Source organism: Atheta coriaria, unplaced genomic scaffold, assembly GCF_025399875.1.
Source record: "Atheta coriaria isolate IRGN ID8LTWV9N9 unplaced genomic scaffold, Caltech_Dcor_3.1 hic_scaffold_6_pilon, whole genome shotgun sequence".
Taxonomy (NCBI): Eukaryota; Metazoa; Arthropoda; class Insecta; order Coleoptera; family Staphylinidae; genus Dalotia; species Dalotia coriaria.
This window is the reverse complement of record NW_027045448.1, coordinates 6,977,500-6,997,342: the sequence shown is the minus strand read 5'-3', so window position 1 is coordinate 6,997,342 and position 19,843 is coordinate 6,977,500. Positions and strand designations below refer to the sequence as shown.

General features: G+C 37.2%; 1 protein-coding gene and 1 long non-coding RNA gene across 3 annotated transcripts in view; one reads left to right on the top strand and one right to left on the bottom strand.

The window, feature by feature from the left end:
* The first annotated feature begins 598 nt into the window (after positions 1-598).
* The window catches only part of LOC135794435 (uncharacterized), a 49,729-nt gene continuing 30,484 nt past the window's right edge, over positions 599-19,843 (top strand). For both annotated transcript variants that reach the window (XR_010548891.1, XR_010548892.1), the window contains exons 1-2: positions 599-977; positions 1,088-1,108. This is a non-coding gene — a long non-coding RNA (uncharacterized lncRNA). The remainder of the gene's footprint in view (positions 978-1,087; positions 1,109-19,843) is intronic.
* LOC135794350 (UDP-glucosyltransferase 2-like) lies at positions 15,196-19,022 on the bottom strand. Its single transcript, XM_065305580.1, has 4 exons — positions 18,776-19,022; positions 18,084-18,709; positions 17,432-18,030; positions 15,196-15,268 (listed from the first exon to the last, which is right to left on the bottom strand). The coding sequence occupies exons 1-4, from the start codon at positions 18,990-18,992 to the stop codon at positions 15,196-15,198; spliced, it is 1,515 nt and encodes a 504-aa protein (XP_065161652.1). The 5' UTR covers positions 18,993-19,022.

Below are 19,843 nucleotides of genomic sequence, written 5' to 3'. Positions count from 1 at the left end.
CGTGCGAGATGAATTATTACTTGCCGCTTTCTAATACGGCTCTGAAACGTCTGTCTGGCGATGGCGGTCACTTAGGTATTATGCATTATTAAGCAGCCAGCCGTTTCCGACAAGGAAATCCATTCGTTCTTCCGGTATAGATTTATCAATATAGCACAACTCATCGCAATTGCAATTGCAAAAATCGAGGAAATAAATTATTAGGCCTATTTTTTACTTATAAATTAAAATTTCATTTCTTAGATTACCAATTATTAATACACACGTAGAGACATTAATTATTGATTATAATAGTCTAAATTGTGGGACTAGTATTTGTCGCAATCATAGATGGCACTAGGATGCACTAAAAATCATAAAATCAAGTTATACGGCTTATTTTTATATTTATCGACAATCGTGGCCACTAGAATAGTTTTGTATGCAATGTTGTTATCTGCGATTCGGTGTAAACAACGTTTTTAACGCATGTATCTCGCGCGCTGTCCCCTAGCGCCGGATAAACTTGCTGCATGCAGCGAAGTCTAGTTTAGTTTAGATCACACGTAATGTGCCTATTCCTATTCGCTCACAAGGTCGCGTGCCGTTGACGTGTCGTCTTTGCGCACCTCTTGCTTTCTTATCATATACTGTCCCGTCGTAGCTTACGCAGTTTCGGCATGCACTATCGGTGGATTGCAGCCAGTTTCGTGCCGATCGCTAGTTAATCCAGTCGTGTATAGAGAGACTTATATCATTTATTCGGATTTCAATAATCTAAATTTGTGTTATACTCGCAGATCAATCGACTATTTATTTGTTCTTTGCGACTATAGTAATTTGTTAAATGTTCGGAAATGCCGGTGTTTGGTCGCGTTTGTTATGTACGAGTATATTACAAGTCACGTGATAGTGGATTTGACAACATTCTTCACTCGACATTGTGTTTGGTGTCTCCATTTTGATTCTCATCATAAACAAAGATCCATCAGGCTCGTGTAAGTAATTTTGAACTAAACAGCACATATTACTTATTTTGTGTTGATTGTTATTACAACATAATTCAATTGTATGAAATATTTTTGTTTTAATTTATGTTTTCGTATAGTTACAGCATTCGTTGTGCCTGGTAAGTTTATAATTCAATTATAATTTTCGGTCAAATTTGCATTTGTTGTTTATAAACAAGTATTCTTTTTATCACGTACTACCTACATACCCGTGATACAAACTAGACGACCGGCACGGTCGGACACAATTGGCAGATATTCACAATTCAAAAAGGGGCAAAAAATGAAAAATTGCACTTTTAGTCACGTTTTGGGTCCTTTTATCCCACGAAATTAAATTACTTTAAATACTTATCAAATGCAGAATTTCAATCTTTCATAACTTTCAATCCGTTGGTTGCTATCGCTTTTAGTTTAAAAGATATGCACTATTATCGTTTATTGACTCGAATACATCAAGGAAGTTGATTTTTCTTGTTTATTTAGTTATATTGCAATTAATCGCAATTGTATAGTTGAGTCTCATTCGGTTTGTCGTAGCAGGGTGAGGGTAGCGGTAGAAGTGACTCGAATTCAGGGTACCGTACAAGAGCAGCGGTAGAAGTGACTCGTGTTCAGGGCCCCGTATGAGGTGTGCGGTAGAAGTGACTCTTGTTCAGGGTACCGTACTAGGGCAGCGGTAGAAGTGACTCCTGTTTACAGCACCGCTTGAGGGTAGCGGTAGAAGTGACCCGTGTTAAGGGCACCGTAATCGTCAAAAATTAAAAAATTGAAATTTTTTGCAGTTTTAGTCGCGTTTTTAGACCTTTTACTCCATTAAATTAAATTTTAAATTTCCATCTGATAGAAAATTTTCCAATCTTTCGTAATCTACAATTTTCTGGTTGCTATCTCTTTCAGTTTAGAAGATACTTACTGTCGAATATTGCAATCGCAAATATATAAAGCATATTTAAGGATCCAGTTAATGATAAATTTAATACTTTTGTGGTTATTTTAAAATTTACATTATGAGAGTTACACGTAGAGACATTAATTATTGATTATAATAGTCTAAATTGTGGGACTAGTATTTGTCGCAATCATAGATGGCACTAGGATGCACTAAAATCATAAAATCAAGTTATACGGCTTATTTTTATATTTATCGACAATCGTGGCCACTAGAATAGTTTTGTATGCAATGTTGTTATCTGCGATTCGGTGTAAACAACGTTTTTAACGCATGTATCTCGCGCGCTGTCCCTAGCGCCGGATAAACTTGCTGCATGCAGCGAAGTCTAGTTTAGTTTAGATCACACGTAATGTGCCTATTCCTATTCGCTCACAAGGTCGCGTGCCGTTGACGTGTCGTCTTTGCGCACCTCTTGCTTTCTTATCATATACTGTCCGTCGTAGCTTACGCAGTTTCGGCATGCACTATCGGTGGATTGCAGCCAGTTTCGTGCCGATCGCTAGTTAATCCAGTCGTGTTTTGAGAGACTTATCTCGTTTATTCGGACTTCAATATTATAAATTTGTGTTATACTCGAAGATCAATCTACTATTTATTTATACTTTGCTACTATAGCAATTTGTTAAATGTTCGGAAATGCCGGTTTTTGATCGCGTTTGTTATGTATATTACAAGTCACGTGATAGGGTATTTGATAACATTCATCACTCGACGTTGTGTTTGGTGTCTCCATGTTGATTCTCATCATAAACAAAGATCCATCAGGCTCGTGTAAGTAATTTTTAACTAAACAGCACATATTACTTATTTTGTGTTGATTGTTATTAGGTAGGTACAACATAATTCAATTGTATGAAATATTTTTGTTTTAATTTATGTTTTCGTTTAGTTACAGCATTCGTTTTGCCTGGCAAGCCGATAAGATACACACCTGGTAAGTTTATAATTCAGTTATATTTTTCAGTCAAATTTACATTTGTTGTTTATAAAAAAGTTTTTTATTTATCGGACACAATTGGCAGATATTCACAATTAAAAAAGGGCAAAAAATTAAAAATTGCCCTTTGAGTCACGTATTTGGTCCTTTCATCCCACGAACTTAAATTATTTTAAATTCTTAACTAATGCAGAATTTTTCAATCTTTCATAACTTTCAATCCGTTGGTCGCTATCGCTTTTAGTTTAAAAGATATGCACTATTATCGCTTAGTGAATCGAGTATGTCAGGAACGTTGATTTTTCCTTGTTTATTTAGTTACATTGCAATTAATCGCAATTGTATAGTTGAGTCTCATTCGGTTTGTCGTAGCAGGGTGAGGGTAGCGGTAGAAGTGACTCGAATTCAGGGTACCGTACAAGAGCAGCGGTAGAAGTGACTCGTGTTCAGGGCACCGTATGAGGTGTGCGGTAGAAGTGACTCTTGTTCAGGGTACCGTACTAGGGCAGCGGTAGAAGTGACTCCTGTTTACAGCACCGCTTGAGGGTAGCGGTAGAAGTGACCCGTGTTAAGGGCACCGTAATCGTCAAAAATTAAAAATTGAAATTTTTGCAGTTTTAGTCGCGTTTTTAGACCTTTTACTCCATTAAATTAAATTTTAAATTTCCATCTGATAGAAAATTTTCCAATCTTTCGTAATCTACAATTTTCTGGTTGCTATCTCTTTCAGTTTAGAAGATACTTACTGTCGAATATTGCAATCGCAAATATAGGAAGCATATTTAAGGATCCAGTTTATCATAAATTTAATACTTTTGTGGTTATTTTAAAATGTACATTATGTGAGTTCATGTGGTTGGTAAGCGTACCACACAAGTTCTCTAATTAAATTTTGTTTTGCAATGGGAATTTCGGCATAATACGTGACTTAGATCATTTCCATTTTCTCGGAAGCCGTTAAGCTCGTCGAAATTATTCAACCAACACGACAACGATAGCGGCATGCAAATCTTTGCATGTTCAAACTTTCAATAGATAAGATCCAAAACAAACTACTCGAATTAGTTAATATTAGTAATATTCTTTTTCTTTTTTTGCTTTAATAATAAATAAATTTAAAAGAATGAACTTCCAGGTTTTGATACGGATGAAAAACACCGCGTTGTTATTTAACCGCTCACGCTGTTGTTTTCTTTGTGTAGTAACATGAATTAACTAAATCACGGAAATGGAAAAATCACGTTAAGGTTGCCACTCACGGCGTAATGCCGCCCCCAACCGCGCAACGCTAAACAAAAAAAAACGCTGGCAATTCAATTAAGCACTCCACGAATTATCCACCTCGGGACAAAAACAAGTGCGTTGTGCAAATGCGCACAATTTTGAATAAACATTTCTAATAAATAATTGAATTTGCGTTTCTCAAGTAGGTGCCGATGGTGCTGGAGGTAGAAATAAATATTTTTCTGCGTAAATTTTTAAAATGTTTATTTTTCAAACGGATTGTGCTCCGGGATAAATTCAGTCACTCTGTTCGAACCGAAATGAATGTAAACATTGACTTTTGCGTCATGAAACGTAACAACGTCATATGTTCGAATGCGGCATGAAATCGAGTATTATTCCGGGGTAGAAAAAATCGGGTGCTGGGATCTGAATGTGCAATCGCAGTTTTATTACAGGAGTGCATACGCCATTCAAGTCAAATAGCCGGGGATAAAGGAATGAGTGAGTTGCAAGCGTGGTTCAAATTAGAACACTACGTGCCAAAGTAATTCCGTCAAATTTTATTGAGGGTCCCATCGTGACCCATAATGTTTTCGATCGTAAAATGGTGAAATCTGATGGTTAACATTTATTACTAGCAGTATTTGCTGAGTAATAGGACAGATATTTGCGATATTGATTTATGCATTAAGTAAGGTTAATTTATTTATGGTTATAAGTGCAATTTCACTAAAAATTCAATTTTAAAATAAAAAAAATGTTTTTTTCGAGTTTAAATTGATGGCAAATTGGTTAAAATCTTTCTTAAAACATAGCCTGGTATAGATTTCCGGCAGTAAGGAAGTTGGTTCCATTTTCCGACCGCCGCCTCACTTCACTTTCCATTACCGCTTACACCGCGTGCGCGCTACACCCGCTTTTGTACCTACTCGTACTTGTACATCTCTCCTAGAGGCGAATGTTCGAATTCCCTTACGCGGGCGCGTTTTGCATCTTAGCCCCGAAAGCAAGTTGTACGATTTGTAGGAGCGCGTCGCTCGTTACGAATAAAACTAGGACGTAATGTATTTGTTACACACTTAACGCTCGCAGGCTTCACCGGCAATTCAACGCCAGAGGAAATGAATGTAGTGAATGTAGGCGAATGTGGTTAATGTGTTGAATACGTTGAAGTTGCCGGATGCTAAGCAAACACATTCAGCCAGCGAGACAGTCTTTTCTATTGTATGAAAGATAAATTAATTTTACTCATTGAAAGGATTTTTTTCCCTGGTTTCAACAGTTGTAATTTTATACTGGGTCAAATTAATTCAACATAATATATTTTCTATTATTCTAGATAAACTTTATATATATTTTTTCTATTAAAACAACGTAAAAATTCCTTGTTACGGGCGTAGTTAAATAATCTGAGTTTCTGCATTCTACGCCGTAAGTTTAATTTGAATTTCGCTCGCGCCCCACAAATGAAGTAATAAGCTTACTTGTGCGAACATTCCTGCATTTCTCACCGGTTTTCACTTTGCGTTAAATTGCGGCAGCTCACCTCATCACGCCGGCAGAGAAAAAAAAGAAACAAAAAAATTCTTCTCATCCGCGTAAAGTTTCTTTATTTCGCCTCGTAAAGAACAAAAATTTACGAGCATACACCCCGAGACAAGAAACGTGGGCGGTTCATAATTCGTGCGTTGCCTAAACCGCGTAAATCCTTCAAGGCACAGGCACTAAAAATGCCAAAAACGGACCGCGGTCGAAACAACACACAACTCATAATAGAATACCGGATTCGTCATGCGGGGGATTTACACGAATGTGATAGATCTCTGTGTGTGGGTTTTGTGTGCATGTGAATTGATATTATTTTCGCGTGCTCTGTGTCCTCCGTGCTTCGATTCTGTTTGCTCACTTGCGTCCGCCCCGAGCTGAGCGTGATTAATGATGAATAAGTGCTAAATAATGCACGGCGGCGCGAGGCACGAAAAACAAGCCTGGACGAAGTCCTGGTTAGACTATGCTTCCAAAAACACACGCTTCTAATTTCGACAACAAAGCAAAATAAATTCAACTCACGCTGAGATTCTGTTATTGTGTGTCGCTTAATTGCGCGCCCTAATTAGAACGCACGCCGTGATTGTCATATTTTTCAGTGGAAGCTAATTTAAATAAAGTGCACACGAATTTTTTTCTTTTCTGTAGATTTTGGCAATTCATAAGCGCAAATGTGCGCCGATTTCCAGGTCTTTCAAGTTGCGAGAAAAATGAGGCACATTTATATCGAGGGCCGAGTGCGCATAAAAAAATTAAGCTCGATTTTTTTACAGCTGCGTCTGTTCAAGCGGCAGAGCGCCAGAAGAAAAAATGAAGCTCGGCAAGAGAGATTTTCGGTTTTCGTGCGATTTGGAAAAGGAAGGTATCGCTGCCATAAAGAATCGACCTCATTATACACGAGCAACGCGCATACACTCCGAGGGGTTGTGTATAAAATATTTTCCTACCTCGGCATTGCTCTTCTTAGTGTTTTCGGTTCCGCTTTCACTTCTGGGGCACGCGACCGGCTTTGCATGTGTTTGCATCCCTCCTATCTTCAAATATACCAAAACGGGAGGTTATGGTTACCTTTCCAAAGAAGCGTTTTCGCGAGGAACACACACGTAAATATGCACGCCGCACATATCGAGCGAAGGGGGCGGAAATCTTATTTAAATTTATATGTCGGGCTGGGGGCATGCGTCCGAGATGAAATTATGGTATGGGGACTTTCATAATTTAGGCGTAAGTAAATTTATGTTCTCGCATATCAGGAAGACGCAACAACCACACACACTGGTCATGAATATTTATAACTCAATAAAATAATCATTTGTAGCTTAGGATAAAATTTTCTTTTCTGTGCGGAAATAAAATAGCAAAGCAATCGTTCAGTTGAACAATAATTTAATAGCATTAATAAAGTGGAAAACTGAGTTGCATTTTTTTTTTCCTGCGCTGCGCGATCCATTCAGGTGTACCGAGAGGCGGCAATCACGTTCGAGCCGGTTGCACACGTTCGAGGCGCGCACCGCCACAGATTGCGTGCCGCACGCGAATTTTTACAATTCACGATTTACAATGGTGGTGCCGCCGCCGCGTGCCAGCTGCATAGGGGGCGGCAGATCGAAGCGCGCGTGGTAACCAGGAATGCGGCCGCACACGCCTGCGGTCGTCGCATACGTGCCGAACGGCCGGCAGTTTTGTGCCCGCCGGCGGTCAGGAAACGCGCGCGCGCTAATATTATTGTTCATGTTCAATAAGATAACGCACATTATTACACTCTCCGATATTGTTAATAGAAAACAAACCGAATATCTGTTACGGAACTTTAACCTAACCTATAATATAATATAACATAACCTAGGCATGCATCATAAACTTACAGATTTCTTTACTTTAACTTAGGTTATGTTACACAACATAACCTTTTATATTAAATATTAAGATATAGTGTTCCAAAGTAACTTCCACTACGTACATGTTGAGGTCTTTCTTGTGCTTATAAATTTGTCAACCTCATGAATCCTGCCTGCAAAACGGCAATTTGAACACATGCATAGCTCATGCTCACATCGAATCCGCTTGCGCAAGTTTGTATATACATTGCACATGCACTCATACATCATGCTCGTATAAATGTTAAGTGTCCTCCCTTGTATCATTTATGCATCGTGTTCGGGAACTGGGAGCATATTCGCTGGCAGCGATGGCACGACACATTCGCGTGTGCGAACATTTATTCCGTATGGAGGATATTGGTAAGCATGAGAGACGCTCGCGCCGCGCGACATTTCGGCCCAACCCGTGCAAGGCTTACCTATTTCCACTTTAACTAACCCAACAATTTATAGCCGCTTTCCCGCACACTACTCCTAGTGAGACAGGCCTATTGTCGGCACAAATTTACAAGCGATATTATCAGCACATTCGAACTAGTTTTGGAATCGCCTGCAATGACTATTCGGAGTAAACCCTATGGAAATTGCTTCATAGATGCGGGCCTGCGTCCAGACAATAAGCTATCGGATGCAGTGTGCAAGTGCAAACACCCTGCTGGATTTCGCGTCCAGGTGGACTATGGGATCATGACTAAGCTGGATACGTAACTCGCGACATGTTTGGATATTGCCCATATGCGGACAGATTGGCGGTGTGCAGTTTGGTTCGCAAACAAAGTTTAGTGCTTCAGGTGTTTCCCAGGCATGGCAACTAACTTTCCTTACCGATATCGAGAAAAATGTGTGACCTATTTTGTATAATACATTTATTTCTGCATAAAAGTTTGTTTATTGAAAACTAGGATTTATACGAATTGGAAAGTTTTTTTCCTGTGAAGAAATAAAAATCAATGCTTGTGTTGAATTTCACGAATTTGGAGAATTAGAATTTAAGTAATGTAAATTACTCGCTGGGAGTAATCTAATAATGTGCAAGTTGGATTGTGAAAAAATGTAGTGTCTAACGAAGCGCGAATGTTGAGAGACTAAGCCTTTTTCGCAAATATTCGTAATTAAAAAAGATTACAAAACGCGCCGGCCGCCGTTGCCAGAACAAACGAGCGCGCCGAGAGAAAACGCACCATCATAAATCGGATTAAATTCCCATATGGCTCGAATTGGAAGGATTCGCACGGTCCATGGGTCGAGACACGGGCCGGAATTACAATTGCGAGCGGCGCACGTCGATTGGACACAATGGAATAGCAATGAGTTTGTAAAGTTGGCGCGCCGGTATGTTTTAAACAGTTTTAGGCAAACGTCAAAGCATACAATTGTCAGAAAAGTCCGGTGATTTTTTTTCTACAGCCAAATATCAACTATGCACGCGAATAAGAAAGAAAAAAATCGCCGAAATAAGAAACGTTATTATCCGACATGGGATCTAGAGTGTTTGAGGGAGCGCGGGTGCTGTTTAAAAATGCGAAAATGAATAATGTAGCTGGGTACACCGAAGGGCTCCGAATAATAGAATCATGAAGCAAACGCGAATAAAAAGTGCGCGCACGGAAAACGGGCGGGATGTTTCGTCTCGCTGTGTAAATAGGGTTCATTTTTGTGTTAATGCGAAAATTTGATTTATGGTCTCATTATTACACTTAGATTTGCAAATTTACACGCAGATAACGATCGTTAACGCCGGGGAGAGCCCGATTTGATTTATCCATTATTTTTTATTGTTAAATTTATTTGCGTAGAGATAATAAATCGGAATTTTGAATATTCGCAAATGTGGCGTTTTAAACTATATTATTAATCACAGCATTACCTGAACTAATCATAAATAGCGGTAGTAAACTGCATGTTTGTAATAGTTTTAAACTATTATAAATAAATGAACATTAAATGTGCAGCTAATGAAGCATAAATAACCGCGGATTAATTTTATGGACGTAAATAATTTAATTATTATCAATTGAATGGCTAGATGTGGATTAAATAATAAATTATAAATAGAGTATTCAAATTGACAGTATGATAACATTTTATACCTGAAACAGTAAAATAACTTATATTTCGTTAAATTTTTGCGATTTTATACTGATGCTAAAATTCGTCGACATTGTCACTGGATTGGAAACTGGTTCGGCTTCCGGACGCAACGGAAAATCAAGGTGGGAGCGGCGCGTCATTCGGCTGTGAACTCGGTTGGAAATTTCCGTTTCCTTTCGTTCGTGCTTCTTTTTTTTTCTGCCGCACATCCTATTCTTTGCGCGCTGTGTGCTTATTGCAGGCCGATGGACGACGGGAAGCTCTCGGGGCGCTCGTCGGAATGAAGATAATGAGATGTCAGGAATAAACATTAAATTGTCCAGAAAAGTTTTACCGGCAGCGAATCTCGAAACGTTTTGATTAGATAACGACTACAACCACCGCCATCACGCGACGAAGAAATATCGAAGCAACAAAACCAATGAATACGCGTCAGGAAACGTGCGGAACTTTGCTCCAAGTACGGCGAGGAGAAAAAGTTGCTTATTAAGTTTGCGGTTGATTTTCTAATAAATGAGAGACAATAATAACCGGAAATAAATGTTGGAAAAGTTGTGGATGTTTTTGATTTATATGATTTATTGTTGTTCTCGGTATAAATTATAATTTTTTTGCTCTTTTTCTTAATAAATTCGGACAGGGAAAGAAAAATACTTTTTTTTTTGAGAAAATTTTGGTTTGTAATATATTCCAGACGAATTAGGTGTACAAATGTTTTAGATTAGAGTGAAGTGTGTTCTCTACCGCTTTGAGAGTAGAAAAAAACGGTGCGGAATTGGAAATCCATCACATCAAATTTAAAATATGGGGTTTTAAGAAGTATCATCGGGGCAATAGTATAGCAATCGCATTTCCAATCTCACAGGAATTGGTTTTCCAGGCGCCACTTCTTTGCCACCGCCCCTGCCGCAAACGCACAAAAAAAGTAAAGTTATGCGGACTCGATGGAAGTCGATTTAGAATCGGGAGGATACGTGTGGAATCTAGGTACTTACACACTTGGTAAGATACACCGAGTGTGTAAAAATACCTCACAAAATAATCATTATTAAATTCCTTTCAAAATTTTTTCAAAAATAAAAAATAAATCAAATTGAATGATTTGAATCTAAAAACTAGAATTTAATTAAAAAAACACACCACATCCAATTAAAATTGTCATTCAATTATAATTCTTTTGTAGTCCTTTATTGGGTTGTGGTTTATTTTGCTTCATTTTGTATAAAATTCCGAGAGAAAGGAAACGTATTAGACATCGGAATGTTTCAACTAGTTCGCGTCTCCGTTTCTATTACTTTTTGCAATGTTTCCGGTGGCACTTAAAGGCGCAGACGATGAGAAAAACGTCGTGCGGCGGGGAGCTGGTGCACGAAAGCACTACGGACTCAGCGAAACATTGGAAAACGTCGTCACCAACGAGAGATTTTCCGCGCGTTCGCTTAAAAAGTGTACGCGAATAATATTGGAATATTTCCATTTCTCTGTGTTCGGGCGCGCTGGAGCGCTTTCAACTGTTTGACGGGATCTATCAGCGGGCGAAATGAAACGGAACGGGCTTTGATAGCACCTGCAAAAGTGCCAAATGCATTCAGCATACATATAAACATAAAACAAGATCGACGTATGCGTCAAATTTATATTTATGAGTTTATAATAATGCAATATAGAATTATTTAAATTTCATATCACAACCGCAACTTACAGAATATTCATGACCTAAATTAATATATGAATTACAAAAAGATATATTTTTAGTTTTGTTTACCGAAGCGATTACCAAACATAATGTATTATCAATAAACATCATAAATTTGATGCTTCCGCGCGTTTTCCACCGCTCGGCCGCAGATAAAAATAACCCTAATACAATAAATATATTTCATTCAACTCGCTCCGTCTGCTTTCGCAAAATGACTTTCCCATGTAGCGAATCGCATAACGTATAGACTATCACCGGCGATCCTTCATATAAACTTCATAACAAAAAATAAATAACTTAGAATCCCTCGGATCCAATCGAAGCGATTTTCCACACGAGTATTTTTCCAACCGTATCAACACCGCACGCATACAACACAAATACAATATCAATCCATAATCGACCACTGTTTATAGATAACCCTATTTCAAACATTCCTCCTGTGTTATTGGTTGCCTATAGTTAATACATCAAATAGGTAATCGTATAACTTACTTGCGTTTCCCAGGACGATCGACGATAGAAAAATAAACAATGCGAAGAATATTAAACACTTGGAAGCTTTGGCGGAATGTTGTAGCAAATCCATGCTTTCGGCGTTCTTCACTCAGGAGGATGCGAGCGTCGGACCCCAAGAGAACCGCACTTCAAACGAAATCCATTTCATCCGGTTTATCCATCTCATATTATTCTCAGCTCTCAGCGACTCCTCAGCGACGGCGGCGGACATTAAGCCCAAGCCGTTTATAATTCGACACTATAAAAGTCAAATTGATTCACATTAATTGAACAAACACGCTGCGGCTGAACCGGTTGAACCGGAACGCAGGAACGGAAGGAAGCAGTCGATATGAAAACGCACAATCGACCGATGGTGGGAGGTGGAGGATTGTAATGAGCATGTGATTATTTCTAGGCCATTTCACAAATTGATAGGTATTTGTTGCATTTGACAGGCCAAATTTAATATTCGATGGAATTTTGACTAGATTACGCATTCAATTAATAAATATTTAATGCGTTTTCAATAAAAGTCAATCACTTTCGTTTCTTGTCAATCATTGTCAATAAATTTAGTGCTCGCGTGTTAAAATCTGTTAAATCTCAAGTCTTGTAACTTGCAGGATGTAGGCTAATGAATACAAACTGTTGTCGCTTAATGAAACTTATTTTCATTTGGGGAATGCAATGCATGCGAGACGCCGCCGCGGACGAGGACAATCCTCGAGGTACATATATCCTTCTTACACGCCGACAAAAGGTCTTGGGCTAATCCGCGTCTAAGAGGGACATTCATTACGACCCGCGCCGAAAAGGAATACGGACACTGGAGGGTAGTAGACCGTTGCTTAACTGGTGTTTCGAGTTTACCCTGATTCGCGGAATTCGCAAAAACCTGATTTTGCTTTCGCTTTTATTTTTATATATAAATAAAATAAAACAGAAATTTAATTACTTATAACTTTATATGGAATAATTAAATAAACTAAATTAAAGTTTTATTCTATGCGGAAAATATTTTAAATTAAGTTATGAAAAAAGTGTTAATTTTGTGTTAATAGTTTTTATGTAATTAATAAAAAACTAAAAACATAATTTTTTTATTGGCAATTAAATATTTTAGACTGGTTTGTGGCTGTGTTAAATTAATCATACTTTTATAACAAACTTTATTTGATCAAACATACTTAACGTAAACAACTACGAAAAGTTTATTCCCATCAAAACTTAATTACTAGCTGAAAAATATAAAAATATTTTTCTGTGTAACCTGCTCTACTTTAACGAGCGTCACAAACCTGAAAAACAAATAGCATTTGTTTGTTTGGTAAAACTTTACGCATAAACTAACTTTAATGCAAATTTATAACCAACCTATTTTATGTTATATATTTAAACAAACTAAAATAAGCCAAGGTTATGAAAATAATTCTTTAGATTCTTTACACCCATAATTTCAAAGAAAACAAAAACCTATTCTATTTTTATTATGATCAAACTTTTTATTAACTTTTTTAATTGGTGTTCCCGATGAAGAATTTTTAGTGAAACACTTAAATAAAATATAGTTTTCAGCCCGATTTATGGAGTGTCGATAAAATACACGCTTTAATCAGAAAACATGCCGTTATTAGCTGCGGACAAAACGAACGCTTCGAATAAAACCGTAAAGCTCGGAAAGCTAGCGGAGGCGATAAAAAAATCGGAATTCGGTTTGGTATGTATAAGCGGGCACATGTCAGGGGGAAAACGCGTAATGGCACGGAATTGCTTCTGGATCACTCGTAATAAAAATGTTAACAGACTATCGCATTTCTGTGCTTAATATCTACACGCGTTGCAAAAACAAAGCAAATACAAATAACAATATTGATTTAGCAATTGTGGTATGAAAATAACCGAGATTATATTGCATCATTAATGCAGTGAAAATTCTTTAATCAATCATTAAAAATTTTGTATGGTTTTGCTAAAATGCTCATCACGTAGCCAAAAAGTCACGCGAATGAAGTTTATCATAATCCTCGGGAGTTAATCATGTTAATTGACGTTTTAATAGACACCGCGTCGGCACCATCGAACGTTTTATACTCTATGGAGCAGCGAACAGTGCTCGTTACGCCAGTGTTAGCGGCGGCAACGGCGGCGGCGACGCACCGAGCGGAAAAATTGCATAATCACTCTGCGAACGCAAGACAAGCACCTCCGCTCCGAAGTCACCAAAGACCCAACCAAGTGTATAAATGAATGTATAACTATAGTAGGGGGGCGGCAGCGGTGGCTGCGGTGGCGGCAGTGAATCGCTTCGGTAGGAAAATCTCGCTCATCTCAGCGACGTGTACAACGCCAGCTTAATAGAGTCATTTCTCAGCGCGGCGCGTGTATTGCCAACATTCGCGTTTAAAAAATGTTTTGCCCCGCACGCACACGAAGAGAATGAGAAAAGAGGACGAGTATGAAAACGAGCACGAAACGAGTATTAAACGAGTACACGTTGCTGCATCACTAGCTTCTGCGGTAGCGTACACTGAGCATAAACTAGTTTGTTTGATGGCTGCAAAAATGAAGAAAAATTACGAAAGTTGGCCAAAACTGCAAAGCGGCGAGTGGATTAAAGTCAAATTGAAATTAAAAATGCGCAATATTCATTTTTATTTTTGGCCTGTCAAATAATTTTCTGGTATTTTTATTTTTAGCTTGGGAATATAAATAAAATAAAACGTGCATTACTTGAACCAGAGTAGATCAAAACTTGCAATCCAACGCGGCACTATTCACACTACATTTTAATTAACAACAATATTCAATTAAAAACTTCCCCACCGAAACGTCCATTGTACGCTTTGTCGGCGTTTTAACTCGATTACGAGCCCTTTAATTATTTACTAACGCGTCGCAGGCAATTTCTTCGTAACTGATTGAGTTTTACACACTTTATTGAATTTTTTATTATAATTAGACGTATAACACTGTGTTTTATTCAAGAATTATTTATTTATTGTAATTACTGATGGTAATTCGAGTCTAGTTTAAAATGTATGGAATTATATAATATCCTAGTTTACGCACTGATTGTTGCTAATTAATCCACACTGCACTGTTATTATCGGAATTGAAAATGATATGTTCGCCAAAGTTTTCCTGCGACAATCGACGCGCGCTTTTGAGTGTAGGCGGAATGTGAGCGCCCCAATATTTTGATACGGATCAGATGATGGATGGTAGAACATGCGTCACCACGGCGTAAACCGCACTGAAATTCGTTCCGTTTAACGCTGGCGTTCGCGTTGCGCCGGGGCGGTTGTGTGGCACATGCGCTACACGGCGGTGCCGTCAGCGGAGGCGGCAGTGGCGGCGGGGCTGTAGTTCTACTGCCGCAGCGGGAACAAACTGGTCTCATGCTCACGTTCTAACGCTAACAAATTATCAAACTCTACAAAACTAAATATTAGGTCATATATTCAAAGTAATTTTTTTAGTTTTTCATTTTTTTGTAAATTTTTTGTAAATTTTGGTTTTTTGGTAAAGATAATTTTTGCGCCATCTTCGTCTCAATTTGCAGCTTCCATTGAGCATGAGTCTGATGTATGCAAATTGTAATGTCGTCACAAAAGAAGCGCCACTCGTTGGTTTGCCTCTTTTCCTTTCATTTTCCATCATTTCTTGCCGTCGTTATTGCGTTACCTATTTGCGCACGCAAACGCACTTTTATTCCTTACGCCCCGGCAAAAGTTCTCACTACTCTTATTCTACTTCTTACACACACACTCCTTTGCGCTTTTTTGCTTTTTCTTTCTTTTATTATTTTTATTATTCCTATTATAAATTTCTTCGTGCGCAATGTGTACGCTGGTGGAGGCGCCGGTTTCCTCTCCATATTTCCTTTGCTGGCAATTTTTTATATGTCGTCGTTGTTGTAAGTACGCACCGCCGAGGTTGGGCCACTTTTTTTCCTGTGTACAGCTCGAGCTTGCGATAAAGAGGAAAACTGGCAAATTGCTTCGCCCGGCTCCTCCACCAGCGCATTGTTGTCGCCGGCGCGCTGAAAAGCCGAGGACGACGTCGCCGCGTTGAGATGCGGCGTCACCTTAGATGTGCGTCGCTGGCGCAATGGCATTAACTAAATGAGTCGTGACTTTCGTACACTCGCTGTCACTCTTTCATTGCATAAGTTTATTCGTCTATTAGCAGAATATACAATGCATGGCAGTGTTTTTTAAAAATTTAAACTTATTTTCTCGTTTTATTGTTGAGGTGTAAATAATTTTGGCATAGTTGTTTTATATTCACGTAAAATTTATTTATTCGTAAAAATACAGAATTGATATTGGATTCATTTTTTTTTTTCATTTTTTTTCGACCAGTGTATCAGAACTCATATTCAAAGTTGAATGTGCTATGTAATCTCCACTTTTCATACAAAATATCTCATGTTACGCAATATGTGCTGGAAAATATTGGTGCAACCGTCGAGTGTGGAGAGCTTTAAGCTCGCGTCCAGGCGCGTGATTTTTCTGTTTTCGCTGCTTTTTTCGGCAGCTTCTCGTTGAGCAGAATTTAATTTTCATCCGGTTGCGTTTATATGCGAATTGCGCTCAGGGTCTGCCACCAACTGGAAAAAATGATATGCAAATTAAGCATTGAGAACTAGTTAAAATACTTTTATTTACCAAAAAATAATCAAAAGAAAATAAAAAATCATAAATATTTAATTCAATTATTTACTTTTTAAAGTGAATTGTGATAGACTCTACATTAATTTAATAAAATTCATTCTGAAAGTTAAGAATAAAGGTTACAGTGCTAATTAATAATAATACGGGTTTAATTTTTTGATGTCGAGTTAAGGTCAAGTTTCAAGGATCAAACACAAAGGCCGAGATAGGAAATTAAATTTTCATAATAAATTAGACAGTCAGTTTTCATATTATTCTGGTTTCGCAAATCATTATTTATTCAAATTTAAAACAAAATAATGTACTTTTAGTGATTACAGACCCCAGCAAATCAATTACAGTGTACTTTCTCTTTTGACCCAAACTACTGAAAGCGGATCTTGTTTGTGTCATGTTAAAATTTAAATCAAAGGGTTTTCCCTTGTAGTACACAATAATTACAGCTTATAGTTTTACAGCTTTAATATAATTTTAAAAAGTGTAAAATTCCAGTGTTCAAACAATTTTAAACAAAAGTGATTGGTTGCACGATCAAAGCATAGTTTACGATGAAGAGATATCACGCAATCGGGCATAAACAAATAGTCGTATATCAGTAAGGAAAACTTTGCGTAACTGTACACCGCGTGAACGCAAAGCAACTAAGCTGAAAATGCTCGGAAAATTTCCGGATTGTATTTCCTTTACCATTTTAATGAAGCTTTTGTTTGCGGTGTGGTAAGTCAACAACTTACACAATGCTTTCTAATTGAATACCTTTTATTTTATAAACTAAAACAACTATAATCTAAACAATTCAATAAACACTTTCAATAAAATTTAAAATTTACCAAATTTAAAACATTTAGTTATCAAATAAATGAGATATATCTGTATCACAATAATAAATATTATTACTAGATAGAGATCTAAATTCTGAGTATAGTACCAATTCATAGATCGACTTTTCGGACTCAAATGTTTAATATCTCCATGTCTCAGAACATATTCCGTCCAGAATACAGCTTCATCAAGAGGTTTTACTTTGACATCACGATATTTCGCTGATGAATCTTTCATAGTTCTAGTGTAGCATGCATTATGAAGAACTTGTTTAACCCTTTTACAAAATATATTCTGTGAGGGGTCTTCTAATTCTTCTAAGGTGACTGTTTCTCCGCCGCCTCTTTCTCTAAGTTTTTCTGCGTTATTGATTTGATCGAGAAACAGTGGTAATGCTACAATCGGCACTCCAGCATAGGTTGTTTCCTGGGTGCTTAGGCCTCCTCCATGTGTAATAAACATTTTGGTCTTCTTCTGTGCTAAAACAGCCGTTTGCGGCGCCCATTTTACAGTCACTACGTTTGTTGGAAGTGAGAGGTTTGCAGGCGGTTCTAGTTTCCATAAAACTTGATAGTCGGATAATTCTGCAAAGCAATCGCCGAAAGATTGAAGAAGCTCTAACGACAAATATTCGCTTTTGATATTAGATCCTAGGGAGAAGTATATTACACCTTTTGATGGCTTAGAAAAAATTTCTTGGATATCCTAAAACATAAAATATTAATAATTATCTTATATTTTGTTTTAAAACAAAATACCTTCGGTAATAATTCTTTTTCTTTGATTTGCACACCACCAACAGGAATAATATTCGGATTCATAGGCTGTGCATGATTCAACGCCACATTCCAATTAACAAAACACAATGAAAACCTATTTTCAACTTCTTCAAATTTTTCTATATTCCAATTAGGAAATTTCGTCTGCGAAACTTCCACACTCACTGGTTTCAGATAAGATATTCTTTTGTAATTTGAATAATTAATATAGATAGTATTAAATAGCCGTTGCCAGAGTGTTGTGGCGATTGTAAACGGCATTATTATTTGTCCAATATACGGATATACATGGCCTCCATACAATGCTTCAATAGAATTGGTCAAACCATACGGACTAAGACCGACCAGTGGTGGATTACCAAAGCGTTCGATAACGGGATAGAGACATTCGCCAGCAGTGTGATCCCACAAGATTAAATCGAATTTGAAATCATCTGGGTAAGATAATAATGCATCAAATGCAGGATGATTGAGATCAAATTCACACAATTCGATATTGAAGTAGTGGTTGAAGTCATCCACAAGCGCTCGTAAATTAAACGGAGTAAGAGAAAATCTCCTCCAGGAAGCTCCTTTATAAGCATATGCAAATGTATCATAAGCACCTATAGAAAATAATATTTAAACATAAAACACAAAGTAAACAGAGAAAAAAATAGGTGATATCCTACCATCAATTGTAATCACAGTAAAATTATCCCTTTTAATTTGTGTGTAATCATGTGACAGCACGGTAACATTATGTCCTTTATCGACTAATCCAATAGCGATGGCTTCATTCCAGAAATGATGGCTGTGTGACATCAGTGTGGCCATCATTAAAATGTTGGCTTGTTCTGATCGCCCCAACAAGATACCGACGAATACCATTGACAAAATACCACGCATGGTATTATTATTTTGTGAAACTTGTACAAACAACAACAATACTAACAATAACAGAAAACAGTAAATGAAAGTTTTGTTATATATGGTTGAAAAATTTTTCAAAATTTCAAGCAATTCAGATTAAACGCATGTGTAAAAAATTTAATGCCGCATAAAACGTTCAACGACAAACAACCTCCGATGAATTGGTGTTTTATGGCCGGCGATGTTTGTTAGTTTTTATGTAAGTCGTTATGTTGTGATCGTAAGTGTTATTGACAAATGCCGCGTTTACCTAACAGAATCAGCTGTGGGGATCATAAAAGTTAAATGGACCAATTAAGTATGGTGCAAATGGAGTGGTTAAAATTATTATCGTTAAATTTATTCAAATTTTGGAAAATTTTGAATATTTTATGCAGGTGTAAACCTTGAGCATAACCTTGCTTATGTTTTTAAATATTGACACAGTTATGTTACAACAGTAGCCTAATATTGGGGTTAAAACTGCAAAAAACAGTTTTAAGTTTAATTTTCCTCCAAATAACAAAAAATTAACGAGTTGATATAGTTATTGAAATTGTTTTAACTTTGCCTCTTTTCTTTCTTCTTATTCATATATAAATTTATAAAATAATAAACATTATGTAAATATTTTATTACTTTTGATTTATTAATATGTCTACGACAAAGTTTTCATTTCATCACTTTGATAACTGGAATAAATTTCCGTAAAAATGTAATATTGTCTCTATTCTATCATTTAAATTAATATTTATGAGAAAACAAATTTATGAAAATGTCTACTATACTCCTTTATTATACAACGATTTAAATAATATTAAATAATAATTTAAACGAATTCCAGCCTG

Coding starts and splice junctions, on each gene's coding strand:
- LOC135794350 (XM_065305580.1), bottom strand. CDS start 18,992: ATGCGTGGTATTTTGTCAATGGTATTCGTCGGTATCTTGTTGGGGCGA. Junction 18,031..18,083: donor AAAAAGAATTATTACCGAAG/GTATTTTGTTTT, acceptor TTTATGTTTTAG/GATATCCAAGAAATTTTTTC. Junction 15,269..17,431: donor AAAAGTCGATCTATGAATTG/GTACTATACTCA, acceptor CCTAATATTTAG/TTTTGTAGAGTTTGATAATT.